We start from the raw sequence: 18,187 nt of genomic DNA, 5'->3' as shown, positions 1-18,187 counted from the left end.
ATGGGATAGCAGTCGTCGTTGGTCGCGTCCAGGGCGCGCAATTGATAACGCTTCCTCTCCGCGCGATAAGCACTGGGCTGGTGTGCCTCCGCAACCGCCGGGCTTTTTTCGCCTCTTACGGCTAGTCGCCTCCCCATCTCGTCGCGGCCGGTGGCCAATTTGCGTTTAGGCTGGCGATTCCGTCGATATGCAAGGTCGCATGAGCGTTGGCGGGAAGCTTGCCTCGATCCGCATATCTTTGTGGTGTTGCTGACTTGGTGCCGCTGCTGATTGCTCGACAGCCATGACGCCCGACCGGCCTTCGTCCCAGCATTCCGGTCTGCGTAAGAGAATTGACTTAGTCGGGCATGTCTATGCGGTGAGCGGCCAGCCTCGGATCATGGCATGCTGGAACAGTCTTCGCTTTGAGATACCGAGGCGATTCTTGAATAGGAAAAAAAATAGTAGCAATATCAATCACTGCCATCATCATACTTTCTTGCTCATTTACGTATCCGCGAGCCAACAGCAACACGAACATGACAACCGAGGAACTTGGGAGTCGCAAGACTGGAGCCGCTTTCAAGCTGCTTGCTTGCACAAGGCTCAAATCCTGCCAACAGTTGCATGGCAGGCGTTTGACGTGTCCACGGAGTCCCCAGAAAGCGGGCCCTTGGAAGATCATCAACAGCAAACGATTCGTTCTCAATCACGGAGACGAATACATGCCCGGTTTCTCTACCACGAGACCAGCATCACGCGTGTCCAAATATGAAGCAAAAAGGACGGATAGGCATTCCCTATCCTCAATCGCTAGAAGCCCAGATCCTAACCCGGTCAAATTCCACCCTGCTCCCGACAAGTTTACCCCTTTGCGGAAACCAGAAGTTCTTAATCACCCAGTACGCCACTAATGCAGGAGAGAAGACGAAGGCCCCGGATTTTGAAGTTCCGCCGTGGCAAGTCGCAAAACTCCAGCTCTCAGTAAAGGAAAAAGGCAAGGTACCAAAATACGGCAAACACACAACACCATGCGCCGCTCGCCCGATGGCAAGCAAAGCGTTTCATTGCTCCCCGGACACAGTCCATTCAAAGGTGTGAGCTGAATCCCAGAGCGGGTCAGTGATAGAAAGAGGAATTGAGGAGCATTATCGTCTTTTACAGGAGGAAGAGGCGGGGATGGAAAGCAAGCGCCATGGGATGAGGTGAGCTTAAGCTCTTTCAGCCCTTGTACTGGAAATTTCCAAAGCCACCTCCCGGCGTCATGGCACCCAGTCCGTGTCCACCAGGCCCAGGGGTTCCGCTCGCGAGACCCGCCGCGTTGGTGATAGGCGTGCTCGGTCCTCCTTCCCTGTGCGGAGTGCCTCCAGTGTGGAAGGCTAGCGCCGGCGGAAATCCACCATTGACGTTCGAAGCATGGCCATGAGCCGCAAGCACAGCCGCCTGAGCTGTGGCAGAGGCTGGTGGACCGACTCCAGTGAGACCCCACATTTGGCCGTTCATGTCGGAGGGGAGCTGGCCGTCAAAGATCTTCGACCGCATTTGCCAGAAGACGTTTCCAGTAAGCCAAGCGTCGGAACCAGCCTGATGTTGTGTGCCCACTCGCTGGCATCCAAGCTCTTCGGCAAGATCCTGCAGTCCAGATTTGGAGCCAAGGCTGTTGAGGATATTTTGTGCTTGCGCGCTGACACCGTTGATAGTCACAAGCTTGTGCGCGTGGCGCCAAAGGAACTTGACGTCCAAAAGGCGTGGGAAGAAAATGCTGACGAGTCTCCGGTAGTGCTCTTCGTCGTCGGGAAGCTGTTTGCACCACATGAGCTTTACGAGGTAGGCAAAGTCGTAGCCTGAGTGGAATGATATCCAGTTGACGTCGTCCGAAAGGGCAAGGCCCGAGGTGATTAGGAGTGAGCCGAACTCCAAAGGATCTATGCCCATTTCCGCGTGTTTCTCAAAGTCGGTTCCGGCCTTCTTGAGCACCTGGATGGAATCCTCGTTATACATGTCCTCCTCCACAGAAAACTGGAAGTTGAATGTCCATGTGCACGGACACATGATGAGGTTGTTCGAATAGGGTCCTCGTTGCTGTACAGCGCCTTGTTCGATTTGCGCCGGCGGGATTTCGCCCTCGCTTGAAAAGAGCGTTATGCCTAGTTGGATGATTTTGAGTAGGTCGACGTTGCAGCGAACGGTTTGGTAGTGATAGCTGGCCTTTGTCACGAAATCGCCCATGGGGCGCGCGACTACGCCGGGGAATTCGGTGTCCTGACATGCCGAGTTAATGATGCTCACCAGCCTCGTGAAGGGCTTCGAGTCAAGCCAGGCCTTGCTGGACATACCATGCTGATGTAGGGGTATTTGTCCACTAAACTCCTCAGAATCGCCATCTCTTGAGCAAGATTGTGTTTCCAGACTTCTCGTATCCGAGTTCCCATGCCCTTGGCTCCGCCTGCAGCAATTGTGGCCGCCTCGTGCTCCCGCTGCTGTTGCAAAGCTGCGCCATGAGCAAAACCCATCTGCGCAGCGTGACTGGCCAAGCCTGATCCACCGCCTCCAAGCCCTCCCCCTCCCCCGAAACCACCTGCGAGGCTCGCATTGCTCGTTGCTGGACCGAATATGTTGACGTTGCCATTCGGATTGCCACCACCGAAGCTGGGGTGTTGGTTCATGTTTTGGCCTTGGAGGCCAGCATTGGCGTGTTGAAGGTGGGATGCCTGAAGCGCATGCTGTGGATTGAGGTGCTGAAAGGGATTCGAGACGTTGTGAGGCGGATACCGGCTCACTGCTGGCGGCATCCTTCTATCGCGAGTCGATGGCCGATCTTGGGATGGAATGGGGTCTGGTACGCATACGGGTTGTCGGAAAGGCGATGATCGAGAGGCTGGAGGTCGAAGTACTTCAGGGAAATCGATAAGAGTGCCCGTCTGTCTCCGTCCGTAAATTAGAGTGCGCTGGATGGGTTGGTGGGTGGTAGAGCTGCGGGATGTGCATTTGGCGTGAGTTGATCCAGCCGCTGCCAGCCAAGGCTGTATTGATTACACCGAGCTTTGACCGTGCTGGTAAACAATGCCTTTTTGGGCACTTTTATTACGAAACGTCCCCAGCAAGCTATGTCCAATCGCGCCCAGGCCATTACCCCGTCCTTGACCATCATCACCTACGTCCATCATTGAGCTTCGGACTGACCATCCGGCTCAGTGCGCGTTAAAGGTACGAGCAATTTCTACGTCCCACCCGACCTCACTCGAGCGCTTCTGAACGATACTCAGCTAATCTTGCTGGCCAGAACACCATGGCGCCTCGAGGCAACTTGACCGGCTTTGACCCCAGGAAGCTCGCCGCAGCAACCGGCAGTCCTGCGAATGATCCATGGAGGAGATAGTGAGCCTCTCCATTGTTGCTCCGCATAGCAACTCCCAATGCTGATTCGATCCGCTCCAGTGAGGCGTGGAGATACACCGGACCCTTCTCGCGATGGAACCGCTTCAAAGGCGCATTCCCCGGATTGGGCATTGGAACGGCAGCCTTCCTCGTCTACGTAGCGGCCGAAGCCTTCTTCTTCCCCGCGGACAAGAGCCACGGCCATGGCGAGTCTCACCACTAGCACGATCAATCGGACGACATTGTACAAGAAGCCTGCGGTGAAGATGGAAATACAGGTCGTGAATCTCGAGCGAAAGACGAGCATGAGCAATCTCGAGGTTGAATAGAGCATCGGCGCCAATCATGGGCTCAGATTACGCTACCGGAGTCTCCCCGTGCTGTTCACAAGTGGCCCCGGAGTTGTCTTTGTACCATAGCCCCCGCGGGCGTTTTGCAATCTGTCATTGTTCTTCCAAACGTCCAGCCTCGAGCAATTGGTACAGTGAGGTACTCGTCGTGGAGCGCAATGATTGGCAGGAGTATACATCGCCTGGGACTCGGCGGGATGACATAATGGGGGCATCCCCCTTGGCCGCGGCGCTACAAACGCTACGGAGGGTTCGGCGCGCCTCGGCGAATGGCGACGCTCGGAATGGTGCTAGAGCCCGAAATGTAAAAGAAACTTGAGCCTACCAGTGATCTCAGTCGCAGCTACTTACTCCTACTATACCGTACCGCTACCAAACATTGATTGCCGGCAAGTCGTTTTGTGTGCCTTGTGACGAGAACGGCCTTCCAAGCGCATGGAGGGGCAGCGGGCGGTGAGCTAAGGTAGGAGCAACCAACACCAACCCACGCCGAGTCAGCGCAGTGGCGCCTCTTTCATCCTCCTCCACGCCTGCGACAGGCCCGAACGCTCCCTGTTCCCTTCTGCGGCATGCGCGACACAGTCTTTCGCCTACTATGCCCCGAGTCTATCCTCCGATAGATGGCAAGACCGCCTCGCCCACACTGTCTCCCTCCATCGTAGAATCCTTCGCCGGTTTCTCCGCTGGCGTCATCGCAACTCTGGTCGCCCACCCTTTCGATGTCCTGAAGACGCGACTCCAACGTCAGTACTCGCCAACCAACGTCGAAGTCTGAGTTGACGCCCTTGCAGTGGATCGGACTCATAAACCGCGATGGGGGAATTCCTTCCTTATCCTGCGCAACATCGTCCACGATGAGGGCAGCGTCAAAGCTCTGTACCGGGGACTGATGCCAAACATGATTGGAAACTCCATAAGCTGGGGCCTATACTTCATGTGGTGAGTGGCATCCCGTGGTTTGGCTCGAGTCTTTGTTAACGTGGCTCAGGTATCGTAACCTCAAAGACATCTTCCAAGGTTGGCGCGGGGCAGGCCGGCGGCTCGCGTCCTCGGACTATTTCCTGGCCTCCGGGGCTTCAGGTACGCTTCCTGGCTTCTCGCGCACCGGTCTCACAAAGAAACAAACTAATTGTCGCCAGGTATCCTGACCGCTGTGTGCACCAATCCGATATGGGTCATCAAGACACGCATGCTATCGACCGGTCGAAACACTCCAGGTGCTTACCGTGGCATCGCTCATGGCGCATCCGAAATAATGAGGAGAGAAGGGCTCTCAGGATTCTACCGTGGCCTCATACCGTCTTTGTTTGGCGTTTCCCATGGAGCAATCCAATTTATGGCATACGAGCAGTTGAAGCACTTTCGGGGTTCCAAGGTAGGAGGCAAGGCCGAGCTGAGCAACTGGGACTACCTCTACCTCAGTGCGTCTTCAAAGATTTTTGCTGGCAGCATCACATACCCTTATCAAGTCATACGGTCGCGCTTGCAAACATATGATGCTGGTTCCGAGTACCGTTCGGCCAGAGATGTCGTCACTCAGCTATGGAAGAGGGAGGGTGTCGCGGGTTTCTACAAAGGGTTTGGGATCCTATCCCTTGCGTCTACTTCCAGACTAATTTATCATCAGATTGCTGCCGAACGTGGTGCGTGTCCTTCCCACCACGTGTGTAACGTTCCTCGTCTACGAGAACACCAAATTCTACCTCCCAAGATTCTGGAATCCCGACCACGAGCACCACGACGACGATTGAACATAGTAAATAAGAATAGATTTAGACCATACCCAGAACAACGCTGTAATCGAACGAACGTCGAGCTCCTGGTCTTTTGGTGACTTCGCGGCAACTATCCCCATGGCGATCCTGGTTATCAGGCAGAGAACTGTGCAAGTCGGTCGCGCTTGAGGCCGAGCAGCAAGACTAACGTAGCCCAGGACCGCGAGGAGACGCTATGAAAGCTCTATCTCAAGATCATGACCAACTAGGCTCCTTGAATCGCGGTCTCTTAGCCTTCTCACGGGACTCAAGGGGCGAGTGGAAGCCCATAAATACCCCAAGCAAACCATGCATTTGGGATCACTTCTAATGATCACGATTGCCTCTTCTTTCTCCGATTATTATCGTTTCTGATTTCATTCAACTTGGTTTCTTTGGGCGAAAGACCTCCTTCCTCTTATAATATGTCCCTCTTCAAGCTGATGGAGGGTCCCCTGAAGAGTTCTATCCGATCCTTCAGGGTAAAGAGAAAGAATCCTGAGACTAACAAAGAGAAGCCATCACCTGATAGCGGTAATACATGAAAGTGGTCTCCAATGTACACCCTTTGCTAATGCTATGTAGGACTGGGGACAAAGACTTTTGCGCCTAGTTGTCCAACGGAGGAAGATGTCGCTGTTCAAGTTCCGGAGAACGTTGTTGCTTCTGCTCTCCAATTTGACAAGGTTGCAACAAAGGGCCAATTAAGCAACGTCCTGCTCTGGATGTTAGCACAAGATCAGATTCAAAATGATGCGAAATCCGATCAAGATTTTACCACCGCATTCTCAAATATCATGGACGAGGACCAGTTGACAGCGTGGCTCAAGGTCAGCCTTTGCGTCGAATCCTCCAAGTTACGAGGAAAGCTCAAAGGGCTCAGGAAAGCGGCGAAAGAGCTGGGTCTGATCTGGGAGGACGATCTTTCCTGGCGACTTGGTCGCTTGGTCCTCTTCTTTGGAGGCGAATTTCCGGATCAGGCTGTCACAGCTTCGTCCAGGGACCAGATGCAGGTTTCCCTGGACAGCTGTATGAGCACCATGTTGACGGAACTCCAAGGACTACTTAATTTGGCAAAGTCTTTGGAACCGAACGACAATGGAAAGAATCATCAGTGGAGTACTCTGAAAGACGCTGTTGTAAAGGAAATCGCGCATTACTCGAGGTCAGTAAACTTGCATGGTTTCTTTGTGCAGGCCACATTCACATGGCAAAAAAGAAAGAAAAAAGAAAAAAAGTCAAGACTAACCGACCGTGTAGTCTCACGACTCTTGAATCTCTCCTATCTCTCCCTCCTCATCTCAAAGTTCTCCTCAACTCCAAAAAGAGGTGGTATTATTCACTCGAAAATGTTCGCCATGAATCCAGGAAAAGATCATCGAGATTCCTTAAATCTTTGGCGAGTGATGACCTGAAGAGTGGATCATCGACAAGTGTGCCGGAGAAGGGGCGTCCTATCTCCAACAAGGCCCCTGTCAGCGGCCCGGACGTGGGAGACTCAACCGACACGCGTTCCTGGAGTCCTTCGATCGATACCAAGCTATCAGTGCCCTTGCCCGAGACTAGAGATCAGCAACAGCTGTTATCCAAAGTCAGCGAACTGAACGCAAGGGTGGAGGGTCTCGAGAGAGAAAGCAGGTCTTCTTCGCGGGCCCAGCAACACAGCCACCAGCAACGCGAGAACAGCCACTCAAGTTTGTCGACACTGGCTCCAGGTAGCTACAATCGTACCCAGGAGTTCGTACCAATGCCACACGCTGTTCAACAAGGAGTGCCACAGCCGCAAAGTGTGGCAGCCAGCAATTACACACCAGCCCCATTGCCGACGGAGAATGTTATGTGTGGGGAAAATTGGCCTGGTTATAACCAGCGCCAAGACACAAGATCACGCATTCCCCGGCCGGTCAAGCCAGACCCGTTCTTCTCCCATTACGGCCAGGCTGATGCGCATCTCCCCCGAGTAACAAGCTCTCCGCTCGTTGATCCGGCACATGGAGGACCATTCATTGTCCCGGCAACAGTTCCCATGACTGCCTCGACCTCGATGGTCTCCATGCACTCAACACCCCTCATCAACCAATGCTATGATGGGTACTCGAGAAAACCAGAGCTGGCAGCGGACTTCATCGCTCGCGAGCGCGGCATGCGCGCCATCAATCATCTCCAGATCGACGATGACGACGTTGAAAGACGTCGCATGGAGAACCTCAGGTATATGCAGGGCATCGAAGACTCGCGATTTCAGGAGATGAACAACAAGTCCGCCCCGCAATACAACCCGCAGTACAGGCCCCCGACGAGACAATACGCTTCGCACCCAGGGATGCCACGCCGGAGTGCAACAATCCGAAGTGGCCGGTACGACACGTACAGCGAGTATCCTGCAGACCACTACGAGCAGGACTCTCCGCCGATGAGACAACGCGCCCCGAGCCCGGGGATGCAACATCGGAGGCCAACTACAAGGGGTTACCGGCATGATCAAGACAGAGACTACGGCACCTTCGACCAGCGCGATTCTTTCATCCAGGAGTCGGGCTACACGGTGCATCCACCACGCACCATGCGGCCCGCGGTGTACGAGGACGTCAGGAGAAGAGTTCCATCTGCGGATCCCTGGGAGCTGCCGCGTCGACACGATCCTGTTTCCGTGTTAACAGCGCACGATGTGCAGCGGCATGTCAGCCCGGCCTATGGCGTGCACTTGCTGAAGCCCAGCAAGGTGACGCCGCTCCAGAGGTCCAAGTCGAAGAAGAAGAAGAAGGCGTAAAAGAACTCTCTGAGGAACATTTCTTGGGCGTTTTGTTGGCAAAGTTCTCCTCGTCTCCCACAGCTTTCTCGTTTAAGCCAGCGCATAGATTCCCCCTTGACTCGTCGACTTTGGAAGCAAGGATCGTGCTCACCTGCCTCTGCACATGGAGTTTTTAAGTCTTGGTTTTGGTCCGTTCTCTTTCTCATTCTCATTACGTATCTCGTGGCTCTGGCACGTGGAGAGCGGCATGGCGCTATGATTTGGTTCTTTGGTTGCTTTTGGGTTCGCTATCTTTTGGTTTGGCTAGCGACCAAGTGGCATTGTGTGGTTGTGTGGTAGAGAGGAGCGACGGCGTTCGGATAGAGGGGTTGCATGGTTTTTGGTTCTTGCATTATTGCATCATTGCTTTGGTAGATTTGGAAGGGAGCAGAAAGTAGAACATGATTTATTTGGGTCTGCTGTGTTAGGATGGCACACTTGAAGCCCGGTGATGTTGGGGCAAGACGTGAAGCGGATGAGTTGTGCCACTTCTTAGTAACTTCTGTACTCGCAGTGTTCTGTAGAATACATGTCCCGCTTGAGAAACTTTGCGGTCCTGTGGAAATGTGCTTGTTGTATGCTGCATCTTGATTGATATTTACCAGTATCTTTGGGTCTTCTATAACAGCATGCTATGGCCGTCAGCAAAGGCCATCCACGAAGATTTCCTCGAGACCCAGGGTAGAGGAACTGCATTGCCACCCTCTCCAAACATGCAACCTCAATCGACTCAGCGATGATTCAGCTCATCACCATCCATCTCAACGATCTCAATGTCGTCGCCACCGATGGGAGCTTGAGGCTTCTTCTTCTCCCGCTTCTTCTTCTTCTTGCCGCCCTCGCCTTCCTCGCCCTCTCCATTCTGGCCCTCCGCCAACGCGCGCTGTCGCTGCTGTTCTGCATGTCTGGCAGCCGCCTCCTCAATCTCCACCCTCTGCTTCTCCTCCTCCTCTGCCAGCTCCCTTTTGAGCTCCTCCGGGTCGCGAAAGTATTCGTCGTCTTTGCCAGACTTCTCCTTGAACGTCTCAAAGTTCATCGGGACGACCTCACCAATCAACGCTCGCTTGATACGATCGGGGTTCATGTGTTCCTCTTTGACAAACTTGCGCTTGACGTTTGCGCGCGTCTTGCCGGGGAACATCTTGCTGATGATGAAGAAGTCGGTGCCAAACATCTTGAGCGCCTCGTAGAACTGCTCCGTCATCTCTTCTGTCCAGCGGTCCGCACGCGTTCCACCCCAGGAAGTTCGTTCGCGCGGATCCTTGCGGTTGGATCTTATCCACGACATTGAGTTGACACGCGTGGTGAGCTCGTTCTCTTCAATCTCCAGCAATTCGTTTTCATCCTCATGCGCACGTGCGTGTCGGTCGACTTGCGTAGAGGTGCTGTCGAGGACAAGACGGCCGTTGACAAGACGCATTCGAGGATTCGCCTCACTACTGTTGGCCTCGTTGGCGGCTTCCTGAATCTTTCTCGCAGCCTCGTCCCGCTCGGCCTGGGTGTTGATCTCTTCTTCTCCGAGGGCGATTCGCTCACGCTCCTCGATTCGCTTTCGCTTCTCTTCATCCCAGTCAATCTTTGACAATGCGTCCTCCCTAACCGAGGGTTTGCCGACATCGGGCAGGTCCTTTGTCAAAATCGACATTGGCATCGACGCAGGATTGATCCTGGTCTTCTCGGGATTTTCAGGCTCCTCCTTGTCGTAGACCAGATGGTCCTGGAGTTCAAATCGCCAGGTCGGCACCAACTCTCCATTGTTGCTGTCTTGCACCCACACGCCATTTGTCTCTTGGTCATCGGTGATTTCAACAATCCTTGGACCGGATAGAACAGCGGGCTTCTTCCTTTGGCGTTTCGGCCTCGGCACTGGGACCATTGCGCCATCGCCGCTTTCCTCAGTCGTCTTCTCTGCCTGTTTAGCTCTACTTGTGCCCTTGTCTTTGCGAGGTTTTCGTGGCTTCTTCGACGATGAAGCAGAGGTGGCTTCGTTGGTTGAGGTTTCAGCTTCCTGGGTTGCTTCGGTGCCACTCTGCCCGGTAGCCTCATCGACGTATTCTGGTGATGGGATATTCCGCGTTCTCCTCTTCGCTGCAGGTTTAGGGCCTCGTTTCGTGACCTTTGCAGGTTTTGAGCGCGCTGGCTCTCTCGCTGCCGGAGCGTCAGACTCAGTTGTGGGTGAATCTTGCGCTTGATCGATATTCGAAGCATCAGAACCGGCCGAGCCACTTTCTTGATTTACAGCCAGGAATTGCCTAGAGGGAGAGGGTTTGATAGACGGCTTCGTGACCCCAGCACGATTTCCGAGAATCCTCTGAATCAGATCCTTATGCGTCCCTCGGGGTGCGGTTGGAGTTGATTGTCTCTGAGCATTTTCCTTCACAGGGGACCTTGAGCCTGGATCTCGAAGAGACTGTACATCCGGAGGCGAGAATATGTTGGTTGATGACGTGGTTGCTTGCGGAGTAGGCGCAGAAGAGAGAATTCCTTGCTCTGGTCCTTTCGAAGGTGTCGTTGATGGGCCTGCTCTGAACGCAGAACTGCGTCCCAGCGAGCCCATTCCGACCATTTTGGGGATCCCAATCTTCCTGCGCTTTGGCGATCTCTCAGCGTCATTGTGTACGGCTTCTGTATATTCTGTCGGAAGCTGCGAAGAAATTTCGGGGGCAGTTGCTGCTGGAAGCCCATCGGTCGTGGTGGTGGGTTCATCTACTTGGGTGACGCCTTGGTTTGTTGTTTCAGTTGTCGAGGGATCAAAAGTCTCGCGAGATTGTGTGGTGGTGGGTTCGGGAATCGAGGAAGAGACGGACTCTGTGGGTGTGTTCGTTGCAGGTGGTTCCGAAATTGTGCTGCGAGCCTCCGACTGAGCTGAAGTCTTGCTCACAGGCTTCTTTGGTGCAGGTGTTTGATCCTCAGATTGAGACGGCGCTTGGGTAGCTGGCGGCGTCGGAAGAACATCTTGGGAATCGGTTGGAGCAGCGTCGGCTGCTGCTGGAGTGCTCGCGGGTGTCTGATCGGTGCTGGATGCGGTCGAGGTGGCCTCAGAAGCTGCTGCTACTGCTGCTACACCTGGTCGACGTCGATTCTTGGGTGCGAACTTCTTGCCCGATTTGTCTGGAGGCGCGCGTTAGCAATCGAGGCATCTCGAGGGAGAAAAGGCGCGAAGGGCACACGCACTAATGACGGAGCTGCCAAAGGACGCCATTGTGGGCGTGAGCGCTGAGACAATTGACGTTTAGCGCGAGTGATGGAGAGAATTGGGGAGGATTCAAGGAGCGGGCATGGCAAGGTCGGTGGTTGTGTCGTGTCGGTGCAGAGTGTAGGACGCGAAAGAGCGAAGGCAATAAAGCGTCGGTGCATGAGTCGCGCGCTGAGGACAGTGGGGCCGCGCGTGGTTGATCGACAAGTCAGGGCACGTGACGTGGACCCAGTCCGCGCTCCTTGGACGAGCGTCTCTTCCACCTTCACCACATCCCTCGTCTTTCTTCTGCCATCCACCTTCACCCCGGCCTGACGATCCACAACACATCGACGTCGCGGGCTTCAGCTCTCTCCGTTCAGCCTGCGCCCCGTCTCAGTCATTCATTCCCTCCGCCACCTTTGGCGCGCTGCTGCTTCCATGAGGCTCGAATCACAGTCAATCTCTGGCCCGACCCTCGGCGTTGTCAAGATGGCGGAGGACCGCAAGCGACCCGCCATGGCAGACAAGGACGATACTGCGCCTCCTGCGAAGAGGCAGGCTACACTCTCCAATGGTACAAAGGCATTAGCTGAGTTGGACCCGTTGGTCGACCGCGACCGCGTTTTCGAGGTTCGTAGGCTCCTCATTGCATGTGGCCACTACCGCTAAAGATCACCTCACTGACAGTGCTTGCGCTCAGGAATTCACCAAAGACGCCTTGATCCGGCAGAAGAATGAGTACAAGCGGAGAAAGGCTGATCTAGAGGAGCGCGTGGCCGAGCTGGAGAACCGGTCCAAGTTTCATGATGACCATCTGCGCATCATTGACCTTTGGTTTTCTCAGGTGGGTATCAACTGGGCCAAATCAACGTTGGACTTTGCTGACAACTCCGTAGCTCGTCGATGAAGTCGCCGTTCTAGCTCACGACAACCTGCCACATGCCCAATCCGATTCCTCCGGTATGCCCAATCCACCCTCGTTTATCGAATGTCCTTTGACACTCTTTCATTAGAAGCTACGCCCTTCCCGATATCCCTTCTCTTCTCAGATTCCGAAACCTTTCAAAAACACCTATCCTCAAGGACCAACTCCGTCAAAAAGGCTCTCTCAGAACTATTTGCCAAGATTCCTGCTTCGTCACCTGATGTTAAAGAATTGCAAGGACAACTGTCCAAACTTCTTGCTCTTGAGAAGCAACACGTTGCCGACTTGCACCAAGCTGTCGCGGAGAAAGAGCAATATGAAAATCGTTTGCAGAATGCGACGGAGCGCTACGTCTTGGCGGAGCGCAAGTACGACCGCGAAAGGAGCAAAGCTGTTGCACTGGTAGGGCTGGGAGTGGGACCGATGCCGTCTACCAGTAAAGAGGACTCGAAACAAAAGGCCGATTCTCCACCAGCTGTCAACGGTTCAATGGACAACTCTGAACTCGAGGCTTCTCGCAAAGAAGCAATCGCTGTGGCTAATAAGCGCAAAGCACAGTGCGAGCAACTGGAAGCCGAGAATAAGAAGTTGGTCGAGGAGGTGACGAGTTTGAACACAAGATTGACAGGACTTACCGACGAGGACTACGCCAAGACCGATCTCTTCAAGGCCCTGAAAAGTCAGCATGAGGACGTCATTAAGCGCATCAATCATTTAGAAGCGACTAACATCCAGTTACGGGAGGAAGCACAAAAGTACCAGGCAGAGCGTTCGGCTTACCGACTTCAGGTGGATGAAGAGATGAAGGCCGCAATTGGCGAAACGGAAGCCCAGCTTGCAAAAGCAGAAGCCGACCTCGCCCGCATCCGCCATGCCAGGGACGAGCTGGTCTCGGAACTGCAGATCAAAAAGTCAACTCAGGACGACATGAAGGCCTCCTCAGACCAATTCAAAGATCTGGCAAGCGCAAGGGATCAAAGGATATCCGCCCTTGAGAACGAGGTTGAACGTCTACGTCTCAAGGCTAGCGAGGCTGCGGCACCAGAAGCTAGCCAAGACCTGGAGGGTATGTCGGCCGAGGAATTGCGCACCAAGGTTGCTTCGATGGAGAAAGAATATGCGCTGCTAAGCAACGAGTTGCCGTCAATGGAAGCAGCATGGAAGAAGGCGCAGGCTCTGGCGGCAAAGAAGATCAACGAATTGGTCAACTGGGAAGAACAGGTATCGAGGCTGAGTGCTGAGAAGGCCAAAGCCGACCAAAAGTACTTCGCAGCCATGAAATCCAAGGACGCCAGAGAAGCCGAAGCTAGGCACTGGAGGGCACAAGCCCAGAAGAGTTCAGACATCATTTCCCAGCTCAAGGCCATTGAGAGCTCCAACCACCAGGTCAAAGTGAATCTTGAGAAGCAACTTGCCGAGAGCGGAGAGGCCCTGAACAAGCTCCAAGACCAGTGCCGAGTTCTGCAGCAAAAGGCCGGCGAGAAGGCGAGCACTACCGACAACATGCAGCATCAAATTTCAGAACTCAAGAATGCGCTGCAAGCCAAGGACACTGCGCTTACCAGCTCGAAACACAACCAACGGGAGCTCGAGTCTGAGCTTGAGAAGCTTAAAGTTCGGCTGCAGGAAACCGAGAGACAGCTCAACAATTGGAAGGACAAAGAAAAGCGAGATGACATGAACGAGATGTGGAGAGTGAGTAGTCGTCTCCAACTCTTTGAAGAACCAAAATGCTGACGTCGGACTAGAATTATTCTCTCTGCCCGGTCTGCCAAAAGAATCTCAAGGACACAACCATTCGAACCTGCGGCCATGTCATGTGTCGCAACTGCGTCGAGGAGCTTGTCAAGTTCCGATCCCGGAAATGCCCCGTCGACGGCAAATCCTTTTCAGCTGGCGATGTTATGAAGCTCAACATGTGAGCTCTGGACCCGAACCGAACACCAGTCTTTTCAGCATTGTATTATACCAATTCTCCCCTTCACGATTGAGCGTCTGCGATCGCCGAGGCATGAAGCCTCCCGAATGGCGACCAAGCGGACATGACCGCACCCGGAACAACAAGAGGCCTTTTTTCGTTGCTTGCGTCTTCACTCTGCTCTTCCAAGATTTCTTCGATACCTGCCTGCGATGGCCGGATAGTGTACATTTCTCTCACTGCTCGTTTCCGTCTGAGTAGCCTGCGTACGCCCGGATCACGAAATTCAAGATTTCAGTTTTTTTCCAGCTCGGCACACTTCTGCGCGCCTCTGCTCGCTGTGCTTGGTTTACATCACGGGTTGGCCAGCTAGTTCTGGCCGGGGTCTTTTCCATTTTGCAAGCGTAATGGATGAGAAGGGAGTTTAGGAGCTTTGTTTGTTGCTGCCGTGCTAGCATTTGCGGTAGAGTGGGAACGAGAGGAGTGCTTCAAGGCTTGAAGTTCAGAGGGAGATCGATGACCCGGCAGAGCAGTGTGTATGGATAGCTACGAGAGCCGGGGATGGAATGAAATGAAACGAAAAAATCCTTCGAGTCTGCTGGTTTGCAAAACTTGTGTGGTGGCGTGGGTTTCGGTCTTCCAGCCGCTGGTCCTGCTGTCGCAAAGTCCGAAAATGAGATCCTTGTTCAAGCGCTTCTAAATGACCATGAATGACTGGCCAATCATGGCTCTGAAGAAACATGTAGCACGCGGAAGGGTGGGTGCATCATCGGAGAGTAAAAGATGGTCCAAGTTGGTTTCAGCCCTACAGGAGTGCAGCGTCAATGCGTCCCGCAGAGCCGCACCTTAAACTTCTTGCCCGTCATCCGAGCTCCCCAATTCTCCACAGACCAGCCCATCTCTGCTCAAGCACCGCTCTCCGCCGCACCCCTTCACACCTCGCACATTGAACCTCGCGCCATGACTCGGAAAAAGAAGGCTGCCATCTTTCAGAAGCGCGCACGCGCCGCCGGCCCTCCCAAGGACAAGCAAGCTGCGAAAAACGCGCCGCAAGCACAACCGCCATTGGAGAAGCAAAAGTCGGACGCGCGCGATGCGAAGCCCAGCACCACTTCAACCCCGAATAAGCCTGCAGACAAGCAGCAACAATCGCAATCGCAATCGCAACAAGCAGCACCCAGCGCGCCGCCGCCGCCGCCGCCGTCGCCTACAATTCCCTTCGACCCGAACGAGCGCATCCTGCTGATCGGCGAAGGCGACTTCTCCTTCGCGCGCTCGCTTGTCGCGCACCACGGCTGCGCTGACCTGCTTGCTACGTGCTACGACAGCGCGGCCACACTCGCCGAGAAGTACCCGCAAGCGGTCGACAACATTGCGTACATTGAGGGCGAGGGCATGCGCGTGGCGTACGAGGTGGACGCGACGAACTTGGGAAAAAGCAAGGAGGTGAAGCGCGGTGGGATGACCGAGGGGCTGGTAGGTGTCGAGGGCGGTGCCAGGAGCGACGATACGGCAAAGGCCAGGGGAAGGTGGGATAGGATTGTTTTCATGTTTCCGCATACTGGCGGCAAGAGTACGGATGTGAATCGGCAGGTCAGGTTTAATCAAGGTGCGTGTGGTGGCGCTTTCAAGGCCGCAGATTTCTTTCCATGGCGCAATCGGGACCTCTATGACTCTGGCGCACCGCTGACATGCCGCAGAACTCCTCGTGTCCTTCTTCCGCTCCGCCATGCCTCTTCTCTCGCCCTCTCCCCCTTCTCCGACACCCTCGACCATCATCATCACCCTTTTCGAAGGCGAGCCGTACACGCTGTGGAATGTGCGCGACCTAGCGCGGCACGTCGGACTCAAGGTGCAGCGCAGCTTCAAGTTCCAGTTCGACGCCTATCCTGGATACAGGCATGCGCGGACTCTGGGGAACATAGAGGGAGGTGGAGGATGGAAGGGCGAGGAGAGGGCAGCGCGGACGTTTGTTTTCGAGGCCAGTGATGCGAGTGGGCAGAGCGGCGGAGGACAGAAGGGGGACAAGAGGAAGAGGAAAAAGGGGCAAGACAGTGATAGTGATAGCGACTGAGTGGTAGAGCACACCCCAAAGCGAAAAGTTTCATTTCAAGGCGTTTGCGGGTACGGCTCGGACATTATGGGAGGGGCTCGGAAAGGGCTGGACAGAGCAAGCATTGCAGCGCGCATAGCATTATTCTAGCGGGTTCATATCAATGTAGAAGATATGTTCCATGACCCGAAAGGAACGACGGAGAAACCAAGACAACATGCAGAGTTGAACTCCGAACCCTTGCAATCAACTCCACCCGGTGCATCCTATCCAATCGCCGAACCGTACTCATGGCCCGGTTCCCTTTCCAACAAACGCCCTTTTCAATAACCATATGAGTTCATTACTTCGAGGTCTCCAAACCAAGCCCCCTTATGATATGAAGACCTTCTTCAACTGCCCTTCGTCGTATATCAAAGTCGGGGCCAACGGGTCCTTGACGTAGCCCCTAGGGGTTCCCAGCTTCTCATTCATCTCCATCAGTCGCCTGCGTCCGTATATACGGCCTGTCGGCAGAACCACAGGATCATCCTCGACGTTGCTCTTGGTGTGGTGCGCGTACGGCACATTGCGAGCCAGCTCATTGAGCTCGGTACTGCAAATAGGACAGACTGATGTCGAAGTGCTGGTCGCATTTGCGGAGGATGACGTGTATTGAGAGTGGCACGAGGGGGTTTTAAGTGCCGAGAGTCCGGCTGTGAGAGCGATGTGGAGTAGTGGGCGCGGAGGAAGGGAATAGAGTGTGTGATGCGTTTTCACGAAGAGGTCGGCGAGCTTTTCCCATCGAGCAGGAGAGTAAAGAGACTATTGGGGAGGTTAGTAGAAAATCTTTAAGGGGTCTCTCAGGGATTACATACCCTGTAGGGTTCGGCAGGGGTATCGGGAGGGAAGGCGAGAAGGCCTGCAGCGCGGATAGCGAATGTGGTGTCGTGATGCGAAGCGAGATATTTTCTAGCATGCATGGTTGCTTCCATGAGCTTCTGGGTATTGCCGCTCCTGACCATCTCGACATATTGTTGCAGACGAAGCTCGAATTCGAGGTTACTCTGGCCTCCGCGTTAGTCTCAAAGAACGCCCCCGGCCCTGGATGACCTACCTCAAGTTTCTTGAGACCTTGCTTGTTATCACCACACCACGACAGTGCTTCCTGGCATCTTCCGTTCCGAAGACTCTCGGCAATCTTCTCGCATTGGACGAATGCGTCCACGTCAACCAGCTCCTCAATGTCCTTCTCTTTGGCCAGAGCTTTGGCACTTTCTCCATAGCCACTTCTCAAAAGATAGTCTACAAGCAGCCTATCCAGTCGGACCTTGCTCCATTCTTCGTACTTGACGTCGGCCAAGCTGGGTATTCCATAGAGATCGTCTAAATGTTGGATCCGCGTCTTCGTTGCCCGTTGAATGTTTGCCTCCTCTGTGTGTAGCGTTTCGAGCTTCCTCTTGAGTCCCTGCATGCGGTTGATCATGTTGTCGAGCTGACTGAGGGTCTGAGTGGCGTCGCCGGTCTGGGATGCTGAGGCCGCTGCCGCCGTGGTGGTCTTCAGCTCCTTGAGAATGTAGGTCTGTTCGCGCTCGGCGTAGCGTTGGGCTGTCTTGAAATTCTTGCGGGCTAGCTCGTATGGCATACGCAGCAGAGGTTGGTCCTGGTGTTTCAGTTAGCAAAGAGGAGGGTATACACGGAGGCGTATAGACGTCGGTGGCTGTCGGAGAGAGCGTACGAGTAGCAGATGCTGCTCAGCGTTGAGCTTCGTGGACGTGAGTTCGGCCATGGTCGAGGAATGAAGGGAACCGTCCTGGCACAAGCGATGGGAGCTACTGGTTCGTTATACTGTGGTTCTGGTCATGGCTCGGGATAGTCGTGG

The 18,187-nt window shown here is 54.3% G+C and overlaps 7 protein-coding genes across 7 annotated transcripts; 5 read left to right on the top strand and 2 right to left on the bottom strand.

Moving 5' to 3' along the window:
- Positions 1-977: 977 nt before the first annotated feature.
- Positions 978-2,968, bottom strand: BKA78DRAFT_7194 (ribonuclease H-like domain-containing protein). The gene is made up of 2 exons (XM_066893638.1): positions 2,316-2,968; positions 978-2,241 (listed from the first exon to the last, which is right to left on the bottom strand). Exons 1-2 carry the CDS (start codon positions 2,769-2,771, stop codon positions 1,201-1,203), a joined length of 1,497 nt encoding a protein of 498 aa, XP_066749045.1. The 5' UTR covers positions 2,772-2,968; the 3' UTR covers positions 978-1,200.
- A 154-nt stretch (positions 2,969-3,122) lies between these two features.
- Positions 3,123-4,064, top strand: BKA78DRAFT_301797 (NADH-ubiquinone oxidoreductase B12 subunit family-domain-containing protein). Its single transcript, XM_066887384.1, has 3 exons — positions 3,123-3,186; positions 3,263-3,357; positions 3,418-4,064. Exons 2-3 carry the CDS (start codon positions 3,269-3,271, stop codon positions 3,578-3,580), a joined length of 252 nt encoding a protein of 83 aa, XP_066749044.1. The 5' UTR covers positions 3,123-3,186; positions 3,263-3,268; the 3' UTR covers positions 3,581-4,064.
- Positions 4,065-4,302: 238 nt separating this feature from the next.
- Positions 4,303-5,458, top strand: BKA78DRAFT_291068 (solute carrier family 25 protein; the record flags this gene model as incomplete). Its single annotated transcript, XM_066885837.1, has 5 exons — positions 4,303-4,450; positions 4,499-4,646; positions 4,696-4,787; positions 4,847-5,285; positions 5,335-5,458. 5 exons carry the CDS (start codon positions 4,303-4,305, stop codon positions 5,456-5,458), a joined length of 951 nt encoding a protein of 316 aa, XP_066749043.1.
- Positions 5,459-5,822: 364 nt separating this feature from the next.
- On the top strand, positions 5,823-8,456 carry BKA78DRAFT_7156 (uncharacterized protein). Its single transcript, XM_066893628.1, has 2 exons — positions 5,823-6,626; positions 6,722-8,456. Exons 1-2 carry the CDS (start codon positions 6,187-6,189, stop codon positions 8,229-8,231), a joined length of 1,950 nt encoding a protein of 649 aa, XP_066749042.1. The 5' UTR covers positions 5,823-6,186; the 3' UTR covers positions 8,232-8,456.
- Positions 8,457-11,868: 3,412 nt separating this feature from the next.
- Positions 11,869-14,711, top strand: BKA78DRAFT_358638 (BRE1 E3 ubiquitin ligase-domain-containing protein; the record flags this gene model as incomplete). The annotated part of the gene is made up of 5 exons (XM_066892360.1): positions 11,869-12,051; positions 12,131-12,274; positions 12,327-12,390; positions 12,444-14,050; positions 14,104-14,711. The coding sequence occupies 5 exons, from the start codon at positions 11,869-11,871 to the stop codon at positions 14,275-14,277; spliced, it is 2,172 nt and encodes a 723-aa protein (XP_066749041.1). The 3' UTR covers positions 14,278-14,711.
- A 522-nt stretch (positions 14,712-15,233) lies between these two features.
- BKA78DRAFT_348466 (uncharacterized protein) lies at positions 15,234-16,347 on the top strand (the record flags this gene model as incomplete). The annotated part of the gene is made up of 2 exons (XM_066890642.1): positions 15,234-15,882; positions 15,974-16,347. The coding sequence occupies 2 exons, from the start codon at positions 15,234-15,236 to the stop codon at positions 16,345-16,347; spliced, it is 1,023 nt and encodes a 340-aa protein (XP_066749040.1).
- A 351-nt stretch (positions 16,348-16,698) lies between these two features.
- BKA78DRAFT_244053 (protein fyv10) lies at positions 16,699-18,094 on the bottom strand (the record flags this gene model as incomplete). Its single annotated transcript, XM_066883998.1, has 4 exons — positions 16,699-17,130; positions 17,184-17,372; positions 17,423-17,968; positions 18,044-18,094. The coding sequence occupies 4 exons, from the start codon at positions 18,092-18,094 to the stop codon at positions 16,699-16,701; spliced, it is 1,218 nt and encodes a 405-aa protein (XP_066749039.1).
- Between the last annotated feature and the right edge of the window lie 93 nt (positions 18,095-18,187).

This window comes from Phyllosticta capitalensis, assembly GCF_038381095.1.
Source record: "Phyllosticta capitalensis strain CBS 128856 chromosome Unknown BKA78scaffold_1, whole genome shotgun sequence".
Taxonomy (NCBI): domain Eukaryota; kingdom Fungi; phylum Ascomycota; class Dothideomycetes; order Botryosphaeriales; family Phyllostictaceae; genus Phyllosticta; species Phyllosticta capitalensis.
Note: the sequence above shows the minus strand (reverse complement) of the source record. Positions and strands in the feature narration are given on the sequence as shown.